This window comes from Rhineura floridana, chromosome 1 (assembly GCF_030035675.1).
Source record: "Rhineura floridana isolate rRhiFlo1 chromosome 1, rRhiFlo1.hap2, whole genome shotgun sequence".
Classification (NCBI taxonomy): domain Eukaryota; kingdom Metazoa; phylum Chordata; class Lepidosauria; order Squamata; family Rhineuridae; genus Rhineura; species Rhineura floridana.
The window spans coordinates 169,408,120-169,428,762 of NC_084480.1; the positions used below are offsets into that span (position 1 = coordinate 169,408,120).

Consider the following 20,643-nt stretch of genomic DNA (forward strand, 5'->3'; position numbering starts at 1 on the left):
TTATTACTTCATCATCATCATATGTGGGGAAAAATCAAAGTGAAAAAATAAGCTCTTCGGAGTACATGCAGTATTTTTTGTTCTATACAGGGGTGGACAGAGGTGGTAGGGCAAAGGATGGCATGCATCTCCGGATTCATATGGCAAGTTGTAGCAAAGTAGTATCTCATTAAAAAGTGGTACTTCTTCAAACTCTTCACTAATGCATGCTTCTTGTGTACTTGCATGGGTTCCCAGATGTTCATGTGCATAGTCTTTATCTCAGGTGCTACAGGTTGGTTCTGATGAATAGAGCTTACAAGTAAAAAATGTAAAGAGTGATGATGAACCTGCTTGTGTAGCATTCCAGCTCTGAAGTGGGTAGGGATTGTGTGCTCATGAGCAGAATAGTTTTGGTCCATAATTGCTATTACATGGCTTGTTTAATGTTCAAGAGCTTCAAGTAATTTTGAACTTTAGATCCATCGTATGTGTAGTTGGAGCTTTTAATTTATCAAAAACTTGTGAAAACAGCCCAAGGGGTACAATGTTTTTCCACCCAGCTGTTCCAGATGAACTGCAGCTGCAAATTTAAACAGTATTATTTCTATAAACCACTGAGTATGTTTTATAATGGCAATAATTTCCACAGAAAAACTAGTAATTGCTGCTAATGACTGAGTTGTTGAGCATTAACTGCCTTCAGCTGGGAATGACCAAATGTTCTGGAATGGCAATATAAATGCAAAAGACAATTGAATAATACTTTGGAATAATGATTTGATTATTCAGTAATACATTCTGGTGGGAATAAATTCAAAGCATTTCTGACCACCAATTTATTAACCTATGAGCTCATCGTTATTTAAGTTTATTCCATTCCATTTTATTACGGTCATAGACCCATATGCAAAAGACAAGTAGTTCATACATTAGAACAGAAATACAAAGAGAATCAGAAGGATAAAACATCAGACTATTGTAGTCTATATTACAATAAAACATAAAATACTTCTAAATATCCGAAACATCAGGGGGAGAACAACCCCTACGTATTCGTTGAGCAGTAAAAAGGAATTTAGCTACAGACAAGGTAATATCTCTGCCAAAACCAGATAGCAAGAAAGTAAACTGTTATCTGATTTATGAGGAAATTTATTTATTATCGGGGTAATAAATTTTATACGTTCCTCCCTATATAGAACACAATAGAAAATAACATGAAAAAGAGTTTCAATCGCATCAGCTTTACATGGGCAAATCCGGTTAGCAAAAGGGATCCCCAGAAATCTTCCCTCCAGTAGTGCCGAGGCTAGACAGTTAAATCTGGCCTTAGTATAGACTGTACGATATTTAGGGATGGTAAGAAAATCCAAATAGGGGGAGTAACTCAGCAGATCATGCTGTAGGCCAAAATAAATCGGAGAGCATGTGGAGGAGGCTGCAGAGATTGCAAGTTGATAATCTATATCTCTAAGCCGAGTTCGAATAAAATGTTTTATTGAATTTGGCTCTTGAGATGTTAAATATTCAGGGGATAAACCTATGCTTGTAAGGTGGGAGCTAAAATTTTTTGCCCAGTATGAATTATATGTATCTTCCCATAAAAATGAATAACTAGGGGTGTTTTCATATGACACTTTACACCAATAGTTAAAAGCAATAGACCATGCATGTGTTTGTAGCGAGGTTAAGCCAGATTCCAATCTAAGAGCCGCTGATGGGGCACATTTAGGTAGACCATAAATTTGTCTGAGGAAGGATGACAAAACTGCCTCAACAGATGAATTATATGCACCAAAAGTTTATTCCATAATACATAATGTCCAGGCTGTTAGTTTCTAGAGCTGTCCTTTAGTGCTCTGACCAATCCACTGTTAGTCATTTAATGCTGTTGTTTTAAACAGCTTGTCTCTGCAAGGCGTTGTATGAATATTTTGTAGCATTTTATTCTTGACTGTCAAAAGCCTTTCATAGAATTGGCTTTGGTGTTTGTTTCTAAATTGTTGCCTTGCTACAACTTTCTCTATGAAACCTCGTGAACTGGGTCATCCTGGTATGCTGTGCTGGACCTGCTTGTCCCTTCCTTTGCCTATCAACCTTAGTCCGCTCCCCGCAGCTCATTGGTAAAAGTACCATGATATCAAAACTACATGTGTTAGAGATTGATGTAGTAAAGATTGATGGGCTATGAATATTGTTTGTAAGAAATTAGTGCTGACCACCTATATGTCTTGGTCTCCTTGAGCAACTGCATATCAAACCAGAGGGCTGGTTCTCTCTTGTCTTTAGCAAACAACCGCCTTAGGTATATTGCTATGGTTGAGAAGCCGACTTTCAAATTGAGATTGGCAAAAGGAAAATTATCAACATTGAACTATTATGCGGTTTGGAACATGTTTGTGATTTATATTAGAGGGCACAAACCCATGACAGGAATGATGGGACATTTCTCAGGCTCTAGAACAAGGGCTGGAGCAGACAAAGATTTATGTTGGTCAGAATTGTGAAACTGGACTAGCCTGCTCACACTAGGTTTGCAGGAATGTGTTGATTTTACTTGTACTAAACTATATTGCTATGTGCCATCCTACTGCTTTGTTCTTGTTTTTCTGGAGGGGAGGGGATGGAGGATTTGAATTGTTATGATACTTATGTAATTGTTCAAATACTTTGTGTTATAAAAAACCTTTCTATACATATAATAAACATTATTATAAAAGACTTACACCATCATGCAATATAACATCAGGAGCGTGGCAGCAGGGCAGCAAGACATAAACATGGGTGATAAGGTGAGGCAAGCAGGTTGGGGTAGGGAGTGTGGGTGCCTGGGTGTGTGTATGGTGGCAGTTGGGGAGTTGGTGGAGGGTTGGCAAGCGATAGAACGAGTGAGCTATGCAATGGTGGCTGAAGCCTAGGTGGGTACACAGGAGGCTGGCTATGGCGCCCACAGAGTTTTTCCAGGGCAGCAGGTGGAGCAAGTGGGTTGGGGAGGGGAGTATGGGTGCCTTGGGGGTGATGGTGAGAGGAGTGGTGGATTGGTAGAGGGGTTGGCGTGTGAGCAGGCTATACAGTGGAGGCTGCAACCTGAGCAGGTATGCAGGAGGGTGGAAGGCTGGCAGAAGCACCTGCAGACTTTGTCGAGGATAGTGGCTGCATAACAGGAGAGGCAAGCAGGTTGGGGAGAGGAATGTGGGTTCCTGGGTGGTGGTGGTGAGGGAACTGGAGGATTGGCGGGGTGCTGTTAGCAGAGGAACAGGAGAGGCAAGTGGGTTGACGAGAGGAGTGGGAGTTCCTGCATGGGTAGCAGGTGGTGCGCCAGGTGCAAGGGGAGTTGCCAAGGGAGCTGGCGAGCAGAGTGAGTGGGGGATTGGCAAGCAAAGCGAGCTGGGGCATAGCCCCTAGTCTTAAAATAAAATTTCAAAAATCTTAAAATTATGTCTTCCTGCAAAATATAGTCTTTTCATATAATGGAGGGGTTGGTGTTGGTGCTTCCATATCAGCTTGGGGGAATTACCAGATGATTATTTGGAAGGAGTTGTGTGCATTTCTAAGCGCTTTGGACTTAGATTGAACTTGTAATAGAATTTGTACACATTGTCTTGATAGTTCTCTCCTCACTGCTAAAAATGTACTAAAGAAATTTGCTTTAAATGTTCTCTCAAATTGTGATTAAATGATGAACTAAAATTGAGATAATACCATTTTCTTATGATTAGGCTTCTATACTTGGTGAAAGCATTAAAGCAGAGCTGATATGCTTACCTTTAGTCCTTGGCAGTTACTTCACATACTGCTGTTCTGACTACTCCAAACTGCTCTGGAAGCTGCAACTAGTGCAGAATGCAGTGGCCAGGTTGCTCAGAGGAGCAGATTACTGGCAACATGTTACCCTGCTGACTGAGAGGGCTGCACTGGTTGCCAGTGCTCAAAATGATGACTTTTTAAAACCAAGGCAGCGATGAACTTTTTTGGGGGGTGGGGGGGAGAAGGGGGTTGTTAAGGTTGACTTTTGTGTTTTGGAGAGAAATACAATCCACCATCATGCACTGATATTAGCCTCTGACTGTCAAGCAAGACTAGGCAACTTAGGAGCTGAGGGCTGTACACAGCTCCAGAGGCAGTATTAGTCTATTGAGAATCCTATTATTTATTAAATAAATGTTTCTAGCTGACATGGATGTAGAAGTACATTTTAAAATATACAAATTTACTGAAGAATTACAAACAGGCAGGCAAATGAAAACAATTCAAATATTTTGCTCTGAGTTTTCAGAAATTGTTTCAGGTATCTTAAGTTTGAGGGCAAGTATTTCAAAATAAAAATATTGTAGAACTAGTGCAAAATGATCTGTAACTAAAACTTACAATCCATTGATGATAAAAGTGGCATGCATATTGCTAATTGCACCTACAATAGAAGATTGATAACTGATCTTCAGAAACCAGTGGGCATGATCCATCTAATATTAAGTACTTTTCAGTTCTATTTATTTCAATAGGGAAGTATCAAGAATATATTTAATTGCAGCTACACTGTGCTTAATATATTTTTATTAGATCCCTGGTATGGAACAAGCTGTCCACCTCTGTTGTAAAAGCCCTCTTTCCTGCAGTTCTTTATCAAGCTTTCAGAATTGGCTGTTAGAATGAAAAATGGCAGCTTTTGAATTATTCATTACTAAATTTATATCTTGCCGCTTCTTCTAGAAAGAGCCTAGGGTGGCAAACAAAAGCACTAAAAATACTCTAAAACATCTTAAAAACAAAAGACTTTAAAACATATTAAAACAAAGCATCTTTAAAAACATACTAAAACTAAAGATTTTTTTTTAAAAGAGGGGTTAAAAACATCTAAAAGAGTAATTCCAACACAGATGCAAACTGGGATAAGGTCTCTACTTAAAAGGCTTGTTGAAAGAGGAATATTCTTATTCTTAGCTTATTGGGTTGATAGTTTAAGGTAGGGGCAGAAAATGGCAAAGAATCAGTGGCAGTGAAAAGAACTGGCAGTCTGCAGCACCAGCCTCCTGAAGCATTAGGACTTAGCTTGTTTTAAGAGAAAAATACTTTGAGCATAAAGAATAAATCAGGAGGTGCACATAATTGGCACAACGTGATACCAAGGTACATCTGAAAGTGTGTGAAGTGGTTTTTACTTTGATTCTTGCCTGCCTGGTGTTGCATTTACTTGTAAATGTTTTCCTTATTCCTTTTTTTAAAGAGCAGCAACAGCAGAATAGCACAAAAGCTTGCTTCTGCAACCTGAAATAGTGAGCTTTGAAAAGTCTTTCTCTAAACATGATTAAATGTAAATCGATACCAATTCAACCATGACAGATTCATCTGGATTATCCTCTTTGTACATTTTTCCCCCAGGAAATGAAAATTATAAACAAGTGGCCATGTGTATTCTCTACCATATAAGCATGGATGATCGGTTTAAATCTATGTTTGCATACACAGACTGTATACCTCAGGTGGGTGTGCTTTCTTTTAAAATTACCGTTTTGCCATATCAGATCAGTCTTCAGTTTCCTAGTAGCAGAGTTCATAAGGACATTATAGTAAATGTGGCAATAATTCTCCCCTTGCTCATACCTTTTCAGTGTGTGTGTGTGTGTGTGTGTGTGTGTGTGTGTGTGTGTGTGTGTGTGTGTGTGTGTGTGTGTGTGTGTGTGTGTGTGTGTGTGTGTGTGTGTGTGTGTGTGTGTGTGTGTGTGTGTGTGTGTGTTCGTTCGTAACCACCTCTTTTTCTTACAGGCAATAGGATTTGCCTATTGATTTGGCAGGCAAATGCTTCACCTTTTGTTTTGTTACAGTTACAGTGCTATTAATGATTGTATTTGGAAAATGTAAATCCAAAAAACTGCTGCTTTGGAAAAATCTAAGTGATCAGGTTTTGGAATATGAAATGCAGGTATTGTTTTTGTGTCCATATATTAACAAATTTACTGAAAAAGGAATATTTAGAAAAATAAAATTTGTTTTGAGGCATGCATTCTTATTACATTCTGCCAAACCAGGATATTTAAAAATTGGGACTGCCTAGCTTAATCTTGTTGTTCCTCTTCCATAACTTTATTCTGTCATGTCAGCTCTTCCAAAGTCTACATTCTTTTCCCTGTAATCTGAACCTAATGGTTTGGGGGCTACCTTCTGGAGCAGCTTCTATGTATATATTGATATTAAACACACCCCATTTTTACTTGGACTTAGTGTGCTTGCCAGTGGTTTGACATTGCAGACAAAAAAGGTGATAGTAGACAGCCTTGATGAGTATCCCTCATCCCTTTAAGAGCCTTAAATAATCTGATTTTGTACTGTTTCTATTATAGAGGCACGTGTCACCAAATTCTTGCAAGCTACACAGGAAGTGGATTGGACTGTGGAAGACCAACCCAAATTGTGTTTGCATTTTGACAAATTTGTAGGGCAGTACAATATCTCAGAGAGAGGTCGGGTCTCCTGCTCCTCTGGTGCATTCACTATAGCTGCCCAATTTCCCTGCTTTTTAAAGTTTGACAGAAATATCTGTGGGCTATAGGTACATTCTTAAACTGCAGGGGTTTTTTTGCCTATTAGTGAAATTATATTCAGAAAGGGTTACAATGAATATTTATTTATTTATTATTTAATTTGTATCCCACCCTTCCTCCCAGCAGGAGCCCAGGGCAGCAAACAAATTGCTAGAAACATTTTAAAACATCATAAAACAGATCTTAAAATACATTAAAACAAAACAGCATTAAAAACATAAAAAACAACTTTAAAAAAGGGTTAAAACATTATTAAAAAACATATTAAGCAATCCTAATACAGACACAGACTGGGATAGGTCTCAGCCTAAAAGCCTTGTTGAAAGAGGAATGTTCAGTCTGTGTAATCAACATTTTTCAAGGACAATAAAGCATAATGTTTACTGATTTCCTTGTTTCTAATCCTTTTGGTGTTTTTGCATCAAAATACATCTGCAACTGAGAAATTTTGAATTCTCAGGGTTGTAACTGGACTCTGCAGGTTATATAAAAGGGCCACATGGAGTACAAATCTATCACTTTTGTGAGTTAGATGCTTCTGTGGGTTCTCAGTTTGCAACCTGTAGGTTCATTAGGTTAGCTAGGATGTCTGTCTGCTTGAACCAATTTTAATAGCTAAAAGGAATTTAGCATCACTGGAAAACTCTCATGCCTTGTCTGAGTTAATGGGTGCTGTTATAGTAAGAATTAAAAGTGAGTATTAACAGTCCATTCTTGTTTAGACCCCAGTGGTGTATGTTTTATTTAAATAGGTGCAAATGCCATCCAGATGTTTATGAAAGCATTTATAGGTAATAGCCTGGCCAATCAAAGGGCATTGTTGTGCTGTGATGTCATAATGATATTCAATATTCTTCCACAGAGCAGTATGCAAACTTCTCTGCAGTTTACTTAGCCACATGTTTTTCCACCACAGTTGTCACTTTGGCCTCTCTTTGATCTTTTTAGCTTAATGCTAGTAAACGTCCTCTCTTGACAGCCCCCTTTGCTTTTGTCCACCATTATCTGCTGAAGTTCAGAAACCAGAGTATTGCTTCATACATTAGAGTTAGGGAGTAACCAGTCAAAAGAGATTCTTTAGGCATGTAGTTCTGGCATAATCATTCAAAGATGTTTGAGCTGGGATAGGGAGAGGGCTGGACTGACGTGTATGAACGGAAAGCTGTGGGGGTTGGCCTCTGGTCACTGGTAAATAAGTGAAGTCAGGTGCCAGAGAGTCTAGACACAGTGATTTTAGTCTTGGACTGTGGTACCTGATACTCAGTATGGGACTTGTCTGATTGAAAACTACTGCCTCTTCATTGCACACGCTGCAGCCCTTTTACTGCTTTCCTGCTAAATGAGGAAAAGATGACCGTGGACACAGTAAAAGCAGAACAAATTCAATTTTAATATTTCCTATTTGGCAGCGATTACACTCTCCTTTGAAATGGCAAGAGTAGCAATCAAATTAAATGAAGACATAATGGGAAACACGGAGCTCATACCAAAGGATTGTTCTAGAAACTTGAATTAGTTTAGATAAAAGTATGGGACTTTCCTCCCTTTGTAGGACTTTCCTTCCTTTGTAGAGGAACGTAGTTCAGCCCTGGCAACATACTTTAACTTCAATTAATGTTTTACTTAATGAAGAGAGAGAAAAATTAACTTCTAAATGTGATAGGAAGATAATTATTGGTGAATGTTAGGCATAATCAGAATAGATGCATTGAAATCAGTGTACTTAAGGTCTGCTCTTTGTTGGAGATCACCCTTTTGTCTTTTTTAATTAAGTGTTTTGTGTGAATCATGCTTTGGTTAATTCCTGCTTTGTAGCATTCCCCATGCTTGATATGAAAACAAGCATCAGGGCGACAAATGCCCTTTGTCACATACCACAGACTTTATTACCACAGAAGGGTTTGCCTGCCTTTTTAAATGCTCTTTTGTTGCAGTAATCATACAATAATGATCTTTATTGCTACAGTATGAGTTCCATATTATATAAATTGCTTCTGTCACACCATGTGAACTCTAAGATACGTGACTAGTTTTGGTGGTAAAATTGGTCCCAGGCTATGGTCTGAAGACACATAAGGCCCTGCTGAGACTAAGTCCTTGCTGAGACTAAGCAGGGTCAGATCTGGTCAGTGCCTGGATGGGAGACCGCCTGGGAACCTTATGTAAGCCGCCTTGGGTTTCTATCATGAAAAGAAAGGCGAGGTATAAATGTAATAAATAAATAAATAAAGTTTTGGGTAGAGGGCCGAGGGGTGATACAGGCCAGTGCAGGGAAGGTTGCAGGAGAATGAGAGTATAAACAAAAGGTTTTGCCAAGGAGATTCAGCGGAAGGGCTATGTGCTGTGGAAAACAATAATACTTGTCAACAGACTGAATTTCAGTTAAATTTTAGAGAGTGAGTTATCTTTAGGGCATTTTTATATAGATAAAATCAATCCTTTTTCTGGGAAAATTAAAAGCCCTACTTTTACGTATCTATGAAAAGCCGTTAATGATCCATATTAATCACTAAGTTGCAGCATCAGTGATCTCATTAGCAGCCTATTTTGGATAGCAATTATCTTGTAATGAATATGTGTTGGTTAAATCTGGTTTAACCTCATCACAACATACCAGAATATAATTGCATGGTCAGAAACCACTTTAGGAATCTAATTGGTGACATTTTACAGAATTGTGGAGTTTCCATTTCTACCTGAAGGGGAAAATATTCTAGCTTGCATGCTTGAAGACAAAAGGATGAATACATTTTTGATGCCTTAGAACTGGGAAGCAGAAATAATCTGAGTTCTGGAGCTCCTATCAGCAACATTTAAGGAAATAGAAATTATAACACTGCTGACATGCTGATAGTGTTGATTCCTGCACTGACTGGGTCCTTTGCTGCTCATTTTTGTTTATAGAATTGCATGTTTACCTTTCTAAATAGAGTTGTAGATTTCTCCACACTCTCCACCACTGCCACAAACACAGAGCTTGAAAGATTATTTTTAAAAAGTATTAAGTTACAGTTACATGGTCCCAAAAGTAGTAATTACTGTTACAATTACAATTGCTCTGAAAGTAACTGATTACTTTTACTCAAAAATAATCACTACAATTACATTTTAGTTATTTTTTAAAAAAATTGCCTACAAGGTGCTGGCCTTGGCTGGTGCACATCTAAGTAGCCTAAAAAAACATTAAAAACAAGAACACACACACAGAGGGTAGTAGAATAATTTTTTTTATCTGTAAGATGAACAGAATGGCATAACAGAATCTCACATGCCCCCACCCCACCCCCAGCAACGATGATACCCCAACACACATATAATTCACTTGCAATCAAATTTTACACTTGAAATGCTGCTTTTACAATACATTTCTGTTATGTCTCCAAAGAACAGCATGCTCAAGAGCACGTCAGACAAGGAATGTCTTTTTACAGATTATGTTATCACCAGTACTGAACAGGCGTTCTCCTGCGCCGCTTGAAGGCATGCCTGTGTTGTGCTGCAAAAAACAATGCAGCACCCCTTTCAACTAAAACACATTTTGATTAACATAGCAATCCCCTATCATCAAAGAAAAATGCAAACTTTAGTACTTTACTAGTTGCCTTTGTAATTTTTTTTGTCAACAGTATAACTTAGAGGTAACTTAATCCTGTACATACTAACCAGGAAGTAAGTCCCACTGAACCCATTGGATGGACATGTATGCACAATTGAACTGCCAGAAGCAGAACTTAAGAGACATAACGTAGGTAGACAGAAAATGCACATATCAAAAGTAATCCACCAGCATAAACGTTACCCCCTCTCCTGCAATTAAAAATGTGGTCTTGCCCAGCATATAGTGAAACTCCATCATCTGACTCATCAATGAATGTTATTGGTTTTGATGGTGGAGACTTGGATGAAGTTGACATTGAAGGTTGTTCAAGGCTAGCTGTAGCTGTTGCTGTCGAAGGTTGCGATGGTACTTTCTTAAAGTAGGAAAGCAATGAACTTTGCCTGATGAATACCCGTCTCCTTTACCTTAGAATTTTTTTATAGCATGTGATATCATTTAGAAGGCTTGCATTCACTTTAGAACTTCTTTCAAAATTTGGATCAATCCGCAAAAGCTGCCATCCCCGTTTCTATACAGTTGATAGCTTCTTCCAATTCCTTGGTTGTCATTTCTCTAGGCACAGCAGGACTATAATCAGGATGGGACTCCTCGCAAAACATCTTTCTTTGCTCTTAAATCAGAAGAAGCTCTTTGTCTGTTAGGGTCTTTTCTTGAAAGACAAGCAATTCTGCCACATCCTCAGGTTCGACTTCCAATTCTAATTCCGTTGCCATTTCCACAACATTTGTAGTGACTTCCTCCACTGGATTCTCAAAGCCTTCACAATCGTCCACAAGTGTGGGAATTAGCTTCTTCCAAACACCTTTCAATGTTGTTTCTTTAACTTCCTGCCATGCATCTCTAATAGTTTTTATACCATCCAAAATCATGAAGCCTTTCCAAAATGCTTTTAATTTATTTTCACTTTGCCCAGCTACTGTATCGCTGTCTAAGGCATTTATAACCTTAGCGAAAGTTCTTCTTAGGTACAGTAGGGCCCCACTTCCCAGCACTTCGCTTCGCTCAGCAGCTGAGTCCGAGAAGTGCATCGGGTGCCATTTTATTGTCGAGGGAGGTGGCGGAGGGCGAGCAGCAAGTGAGCAGGCAGGGGAGGGTGAATGGGTGAGGGGGGGATGAGCGAGGGAGGCAGCGGAGGGTGAGCGACCAAGCAGGCGGGGAGGGCAAGCAGGTGACGGGGACAAGCGAGGGAGGCAGTGGAGGGCGAGTGAGCAGGCGGGGGAGGGCAAGCGGGCGAGGGGAGGATGAGTCAGGGAGCTGGCGGAGGGCGAGCAAGCAGGCACGGGTGGGCAGCTCTCTCCCTGTGATCCGCGGCAGGGAGCCTGCTGCGTAAGGGGAGCATTAGTCCCCCACTAATTAGTCCTGGGGGGAGAGGGCGCTGCTATCAGCTGGAGTGCGGGGAGCTCGAGCGTGGGGGCTGAGGCTACCCACACTACAGCTGATTGCGCCACATGCTCCCGCCGAAAAATCAAGGAAAAGTGAAACATCGATCAGCTGTAGGGGCCAACTGCTGTCAGCTGGAGCTCCCGGTGCTACAGCTGATCAATGTTCCACTTTTCAGCAGTTTTTGCTTTTGACGGGGTTCTGGTCCCTAACCTGCCGTATGAATACAGCCTGACCGCAATAGGATTTAAACACTACAATTACACCCTAGTCCATAGGCTGCAGCAATAAAGTTGTATTTCCATGTAGAAAAATAACATTTATCTCCTTGTACATATCTCCTAGAGCTCTAGGATGGCCAGGGGCATTGTCTGTAAGAAGTAAAAACTTAAAAGGAATGTTCTTTTCCTTGCAGTAAGCCTCAACTGTAGGCTTAAAATAGTCCGTGAACCAATTTGAGAAAAGATTGCCAGTCATCCAAGCTTTTGAATTGGATTTATAATAAACAGGGAGGCTAGCTTTTGCATAGTTCTTTAGGGCCCTAGGATTTTTAGAGTGATACTCGCCAGCTATGCTGTCTACCAGGAGGACGGATCAGAGATGTGACGGGAAGGTTGCCATCACTCATCAAACTCACTGACAGGTATCCCTTTTTCATCCATGTGGGAACAAATGATACTGCCCAAAGGAGCTATGAAGAAATCACATCAGACTTCGAAGCTCTGGGAAGGAAACTCAAGGACTTTGGGGCCCATCCATCCTTCCAGTACTTAGAAGAGGAGTAGAAAGGGAAACAAAAATACTCCGTGTGAATGAATGGCTACGAAGGTGGTACAGCCATGAGAGATTTGGATTCTGGGACCATGGGCTATGGTTCCTGGAAGATGGACTGCTGGCAAGTGATGGGTTACATCTCACAAGGACTGGGAAGAATGTGTTTGGCCACAGCATGGAGAACTTCATCAGAAGGGCTTTAAACTGAATCCTAAAGGGGAGGGAGATGTAAACTTGGTGGTAACGACTGATGGAGGCTTATGCACAGTAGCGGGACCAAAGAGATTGGCTCTAATAGGGCCCAGTAACAGCCCTCAGAAAAATGTAGTAAGGAAGCCAAGCCATAAATCACATGGTCTTCGATGTCTGTATACCAATGCGCAGAGCATGGGAAACAAGCAGGACGAACTTGAATACAGGTGGGCAATTACGACTTGATAGGTATAATTGAAACTTGGTGGGATGACTCCCATTACTGGAATACAGCAATTGAAGGATACAACTTGTTCAAGAAGAACAGAAGGAATCAAAAGGGAGGTGGAGTTGTGCTATATGTTAAAATATATATATCCCTGCACAGAAAAACAGGAAGATGAGCTTGGTAGCTCCACCGAGAGTATCTGGATTAAAATTAATGGGGCAAGTAAAAAAAGGAATGTGGTGCTTGGAGTCTATTACCGACCACCCAATCAAGGAGAAGACGAGAATGTAACTTTGAAAAGCAAATTGACGATGTTTCGAGGAGGCATGATGTAGTAGTAATGGGGGATTTCAATTATCCTGATATCTGTTGGGAGATAAATTCTGCCAAACACGGCCCCTCCAAGAAATTTCTGAGTTTTTGTTGGAGACAACTTTCTCCTACAGAAAGTGAAGAAAGGAACCAGAGGATCAGCTATCCTGGACTTGATTCTAACCAATAGAGATGATTTGATGGATGAAGTGGCAGTTACGGGAACTCTGGGGGGAAATGACCACACCATACATGAATTCTTGATTTTAACAGAAGCAAAGGCTGAGAGTAGCCATACACCTGGAGAGTAGCACCCTGGACTTCAGGAAAGCTGATTTTAATAAACTCAGAACAGTTGTAAGGACGGTTCCATGGCAAGCCACCCTAATGAGAAAAGGAGTCCAAGATGGGTGGGAGTTTCTATAAAAGGAAATTCTAAAAGCACAATGTCAAGCAATTCCAACAAGGAAAAAAAGGGGGAAACAGAAGAAGCCAATGTGGCTTCACAAAAAGGTTAGAGATGACTTGAAAACAAAAAAAAAGACACATAGAGGAAGTGGAAAGAAGGCCAGGCCACAAAGGAAGAGTACAGGCAGGTATCACGGAATTGTCAGGATGGTGTAAGGAAGGCTAAAGCTGAGAATGAACTGAGGCTAGCGAGGGATGCTAAAAACAACAAAAAAGCTTTCTTCAGGTATGTCCATAGTAAAAGACAGAGAAAAGAAATGGTGGCACAGCTACTCAGTGAGGATGGCAAAATGATAACAGATGACGAAAAGGCAGAAGTGCTCAATTCCTACTTTGGCTCAGTCTATTCCCAAAAAAGAGTCTGTGATCTTCCTGGGAAACATGAAGTAGAAGGGACAGGATTGGAGCTTGAGATTGATAGACAAATGGTCAAGGAATACCTAATCACTTTGAATGAGTTCAAATTGGCAGGGCCCGATAAACTTCATCCTAGAGTATTGAAGGAACTGGCTGAAGAACTCTCAGAACCACTGTGTGTTATCTTTGAGAAATCATGGAGGACTGGTGAAGTGTCGGGAGACTGGAGGAGAGCTCATGTTGTCCCTATATTCAAAAAGGGCAAAAAGGAGGAACCAGGGAACTACATCAATCTCTGGAAAAACTCTGGAGCAGATCATAAAGCAGTCAATCTGTAAGCACCTTGAAAACAATGAAGTGATTGCTAGGAGCCAACATGGATTTTATGAATAACAAATCCTGCCAAACTAATCTCATCTCATTTTTTGACCTCCCTTGTAGACTGTGGGAATACTGTGGACATAATATATCTCGACTTCAGCAAAGCTTTTGACAAAGTGCCCCATGATATTCTGATTAGCAAGCTAGCTAAATGTGGGTTGTATGGAACAACTATCCGGTGGACCTACAGTTGGCTCCAGAATCGTACTCAAAGAGTGCTTATCAATGGTTCCTTCTCAAACTGGGTGGAAGTAACGAGTGGGGTACCACAGGGCTCGGTGCTGGGCCCAGTGGTCTTTAACATTTATATTAACGACTTGGATGAGGAGGTACAGAGCATGCTTACCAAATTTGCAGATGATATAAAATTGGGGGGCATAGCTAATACCGTGGAAGACAGAAACAAAATTTAAAGTGACCTTGACAGTCTGGAGCATTGGGCTGAAAACAACAGAATGAAATTCAACAGAGATAAATGCAAAGTTCTACAGTTAGGAAAAAGAAACCGATGGGGGATACTTGGCTGAACAATACGACATGTGAGAAGGATCTTGGAATTGTAGTTGATCACAAGCTGAATATGAGCCAACAGTGTAATGTGGCTGCAAAAAAGGCAAATGCTATTTTTGGCTGCATTAACAAAAGTATAGTTTCCAAATCGCATGAAGTATGGGCTCCCCTCTATTCAGCACTGATTAGGCCTCATTTTGAATACTGCATCCAGTTCTGGTCTCCGCACTTCAAGGATGCAGACAAACTGGAACAGGTTCAGAGGAGGGCAACAAGGATGATCAGGGGAAACAAATCCCTATGAGGAGAGACTGTTTAGCCTGGAGAAGACAAGACTGAGGGGAGATATGATAGCACTCTTCAAGTACATGAAAGGTTGTCATACAGAGGAGAGCTGGGATCTCTTCTCGATCGTCCCAGAGTGCAGGACACTGAATAATGGGCTCATGTTTCAGGAAGAGAGATTTCGACTGGACATCAGGAAAAACTTCCTAACTGTTAGAGCCATACGACAATGGAACCAATTACCTAGAGAGGTAGTGGGCTCTCCGACACTGGAGGCGTTCAAGAGGCAGCTGGACAGCCATCTGTTGGGAATGCTTTGGTTTGGATTCCTGCATTGAGCAGGGGGTTGGACTTGATGGCCTTATAGACCCCTTCCAACTCTACTATTCTGAGATTCTATGATTCTACGATCATAGGTTTTAACTTGCAATCACCAACTGCGTTAGCCCCTGACAAGAGAGAGCCTGTTTTTTGCAGCTTTGAAGTCAGGCATTGACTTCTCCTAGCAATAAAAGTCTTAGAGAGCATCTTCTTCCAATATAGACCTGTTTCATCCACGTTGAAAATCCGATGCTTAGTATATCCACCATCTTTGATGATCTTTGTAAGTTCACGTGGATAACTTTCTGCAGCTTTTGTATCAGCACTATCACCCTGCACTTTTATGTTGTGGAGATGGCTATTTTCCTTAAACCTATCAAACCAGCCTCTGCTAGCTTCGAATTTATCCTCAGCAGCTTCCTCGCCTCTCTCAGCCTTCATAGTATTGAAGAGACTTAGGGCCTTGCCCTGGATGATGGCTCGGCTTAAAGGCACGTTGTGACTGGTTTGATCCCCAGCAGCGTGTCCAGGCAGGTCTGGGAACGTCCCCTGCCTGGAACCCAGGAGAGCCATTGCTGCCAGTCAGTGTAGACAACACTGAGCTAAATGGACTCCAGTGGGTCTGACTTAGTATGAAGGCAGCTCCTATGTCACTTTTTAAATTGCTTTTTAAAAATGTATTTTTAAATGTGTACATTTGTTTTTAATGTTTTTAATTGTTGTAGACTGCCCAGAGAACTTTGGCTATGGGGCTGTATATAAATGCAATCAATCTTCAATCCACACCAGTAAAAGTTTTTCCATGTCAGCAATAAGGCTGTCACATTTTCTTATAACTTTAGTGTTCACTGGTGTGGCACTTTTAATTTCCTTCAACATTTTATGCTCAGCGACTTCCGGGAAGGTTGACTTCGCTTGTGCCTGCTTTTGAGACGGGCTCCCGCCTCAAAAGAAGCTTATTCAGATATAAATCAGTCAGAACATTTTTTATTTTGACTGATGAAATTTCTCCCGGGCAGGGAGAAACGTAGAGATCAACCTCAAAAGCCTGTTTTTGTTGGGAGGACTGGATTTCATTAATTTATGAGAAAAGGTCCAGCCAGCAATGGACGGACTTCCGAACAAGCTCTATCTGATTAATGCGATACGTTTATCTTTTCTTCAAAGAGAAAACAGACTAACAGGCAAGCACCCTTCTTTCTATTATTTTTTTTACTTGGTTTAAATTGTTGCAGCAAAAAGAGATTTGTCAAATGAATCAGCTTTAAAGAGCTTCTGGGTGAGCTATAACTCTTCTCTGTTATTCACGAAATTAACATCTTATCTCTGTTTCTATTGCAAAAAGCTGTCCTGGAAGTGCATTCTAAAGATATAAACAGAAGAGGGATTTCTATTCCGAGGAACATTATATTGTCTGGGACTATTCTCTTTTTGGTCTATTTTATTTTGACGAATCTGCTTCTTCACGACGCCACTAACTGTTTTGATGCTGGGAACTAAATTTGTTTTGTATTCTTGAACATAGAGAGATAAGGCAGGCTGCTCTGTTTATACTGTGATGTCATCAAGCCTGGAATATTAACCCAATTGTTGCTGAAATAAGAAGTGGTTCTTCTTTATTTTTGTTTTGTTTTGTTTTCGTGGTTTTAAAAATGGCAATCAAGAAAGTGGCTGAGAATCTGGAAGTAATTATGTTTCAGAAAATAATGGATGAGATTGAAATAACGAAACAAACCCTGCAACAGGGCAGTAAGGAGCTGAAAATTGAACTGAGCAAAATGACGCAGGAGCTTAAAGAAATAGGGGATCCTGTGAGAGGAGAATGAGATCAGAGATGAGAAAAGAAAAAATAAAGGGAAGATACAAGCCCTGGAGATTGGAACAAATGTGGAATTGGAAAAAGATCTGAAGTTTATGAATATTAGAAATAAAATCTACTGTTTGGAATTTAACGTTATCTCTGAAGAAATTAATGAAGATATTAGAGATAAAGTTATCAATGGCTTGGATAATCTTCTGGACTGGAATGACGTGATGGAGCTTGATATAGAGAAAATCTATGGAATTAACTGCAGCCATGTGACAATGGAAAAACTCTCAAGAGATGAGCCAGTGCATTTTGTAAAAAAGAAGAACAGAGATATGACTTTACAACAATATTTCAGCAACTTATTCAGAATGGATGGCAAGAAAATATTTGGGATAGAGGAAATTCCCATCAGACTCTTATTATATGACTATGGCTATGACAGCAAGATTATTATGGAATACTGATAATGGAAGATTGGACACTGAAATTACTGGACTTAACAGGACTATTGAAGATGGAAGATAGAATTAATAGGGATAATGGAATAATGGCTATTGAAATTATTGGACCTAACAGATTTTGATGAGATGGATTAATCGATATGTTTATTTGGACTATGGTTATGACAATAAGATTATTATTATTATTAACGAGATGGATTAATCGACATGTTTATTTGGAGAAAAATTGATAGATATATTTCTTAAAGAATTGAAACCTCTCTTTGACTTTTTGTGGAAAGAATAAAGTAATGTTTATGAGATTTGATGATTAATTAAGATAACTACTGGAGGAAAGTGATTTTATAATATAATTTAAGAGACAGGATTGTTATATATTGTAGACCTATAACTGATTTGATCTGCGACAAATCGGAAGTCAACATTTTATTTTTTTGTTTAATCATTTTTGTTTTGTTTTGTTTTTTGTCTTTGAATGTTTTATGATTTTGTTTTGTATGTTTTATGAAAATTTGAATAAAAATTATTGTTAAAAAAAAAACATTTTATGCTTAGCGTTCATAATTGTACTGTTTGGCGAACCAAACCTAGCTGACTGCCTATCTCAGCCATAGACATGCCTTGCTCACTTAGTTTAATAATTTCTAACTTTGCAGCTAAAGTAAGAGGCTTAAGACTCCATTTTTTATCACTACTACTACACTGAGATGCCACTGTAATTAACACAAAAATATTATACAGTATATTTTTATACAGTATACATTATATATATTATATGCAGTATATTATTTATATATATATATTCAGTACTGCTGTATATAATATGTTATTATATTTACATATTATAAATAAATTATAAATATTATAAATTATTATATATTTTACATTTATTTATATACAGTATATATAAATATTGTATGGTATAATATAATAACCTTAACCTTTGAACGTTTGGAAAATTGCCAGAATACAGAGAGACGCTGAGTGCACAAATGCTGAATCAAACTGAATGAGGGCTTGGAAATGTTCCTTTTTTTTTTTTTTTTTTTAATAATTTTTATTCAAATTTTCATACAACATACAAAACTAAACATTCAAAGACAAAAAACAAAATCAAAAATAATTGAACAAAAAGAAAAAAAAAATAAGGAATAAAATATTGACTTCCCATTTGTCACATATCAAATCAGTTATAAGTCTATAATATATAACAATCCTGTCTCTTAAATCATATTATAAAATCACTTTCCTCCAATAGTTATCTTACTTAATCATCAGATCTCATAAACATTACTTTGTTCTTTCCACAAAAAGTCAAAGAGAGGTTTCAGTTCTTTAAGAAATATATCTATCAATTTTTTTCCAAATAAGCATATCAATTAATCCATCTCATTACTAATTATAATAATCTTATTGTCATAACCATAGTCAAAATAAACATTTCAAACAATCCGTCTCATCAGAATCTGTTAGGTTCAATAATTTCAATAGCCATTATTCTATTGTCCCTATTAGTTCCATCTTCCATCTTCCATCTTCGATAGTCCTGTTAAATCCAGTAATTTCAGTGTCCAATCTTCCGATAGTCCTGTTAAATCCAGTAATTTCAGTGTCCAATCTTCCATTATCAGTATTCCATAATAATCTTGCTGTCATAACCATAGTCATACAATAAGAGTCTGATGGGAATTACCTCTATCCCAAATATTATCTTGCCAACCATTCTGAATAGGTTGCTGAAATACTGCTGTAAGATCATATCTCTGTTCTTTTTTTTTTTTTTTTTTTTAAAAATGCACTGGCTCATCTCTTGAAAGTTTTTCCATTGTCACATGGCTGCAGTTAATTCCATCCATCACATCATTCCAGTCCAGAAGATTATCCATGCCATTGATAACTTTCTCTCTAGAATCTTCCTTAGTTTCTTCAGAGATAACATTAAATTCCAAACAATAGATTTTATTTCTAAAATCCATAAGCTTCAAATCTTTTTCCTGTTCCACGTTTGTTCCAGTCTCCAGGGTCTCCTCTCTCACAGGGACCCCTATTTCTTTAAGCTCCTGTGACATTTTGCTCAATTCAATTATTCCAGTCTCCAGGGTCTCCTCTCTCACAGGGACCCCTATTTCTTTAAGCTCCTGTGACATTTTGCTCAATTCAATTATTCCAGTCTCCAGGGTCTCCTCTCTCACAGGGACCCCTATTTCTTTAAGCTCCTGTGTCATTTTACTCAATTCAATTTTCAGCTCCTTACTACCCTGTCGCAGGTCTTTTTCCTGTTCCACGTTTGTTCCAGTCTCCAGAGTCTCCTCTCTCACAGGGACCCCTATCATTTTGCTCATTTCAATTTTCAGCTCCTTACAACCCTGTCGCAGGGTTCGTTTCGTTATCTCAATTTCATCCATTATTTTCTGAAACATAGATACTTCCAGGTTCTCAGCCACTTTCTTAATTGCCATTTTAAAAGAAAAATATAAAAGAACCACTTCTTATTTCAGCAACAATTGGGTTAATACTCCAAACTTGGTGACATCACAGCGTAAACAGAACAGACAGCCTTATCTCTCCATGCTTAAGTAAACAAAATGCAGTTCCCAGGATCGAAACAATTAATGGCGTCGTCAGAAAACAGATTCGTCAAAATAAAATGAACTAGGAAAAAAGTAATCTCAGACAATATAATATTCTTCAGAATAAAAATCAGGAATAGAAATCCCTCTTCCGTGTATATCTTTAGGGTGCAAATCCAGGACAGCTTTTTGCAACAAAAACAGAGATAAGCTATTAATTAGTGAATAGCAGAGAGAAGTTATGGCTCCCCGGTGAGATGTCAAAAACTGATCAATCTGGCAAATCTCTTTTAAACAGCAACAATTTAAGTCAAGTAAAAGAAAAATATAGAAAGAAGGGTGCTTGCCTGTTAGTGCGTTCTCTCTTTGAAGAAAAGATGAACGTTCGCTTTATCAGATAGAGCTTGTTGTTGAAAATCCGTCCCACCTTCGTCGGCTGGACCTCGTCCCACA

General features: G+C 39.1%; 1 protein-coding gene across 7 annotated transcripts in view; it reads left to right on the forward strand.

Moving 5' to 3' along the window:
- KIFAP3 (kinesin associated protein 3) overlaps nt 1–20,643 on the forward strand; it is a 203,551-nt gene that overhangs the window by 57,084 nt on the left and 125,824 nt on the right. For all 7 annotated transcript variants that reach the window (XR_009757971.1, XM_061585275.1, XM_061585291.1 and 4 more), the window contains exon 11: nt 5,362–5,462. Coding sequence is in view for 6 of the 7 variants with exons in the window: in XM_061585275.1 (XP_061441259.1) it covers nt 5,362–5,462 (101 nt within the window). In the remaining variant the exon portion in view is untranslated. The remainder of the gene's footprint in view (nt 1–5,361; nt 5,463–20,643) is intronic.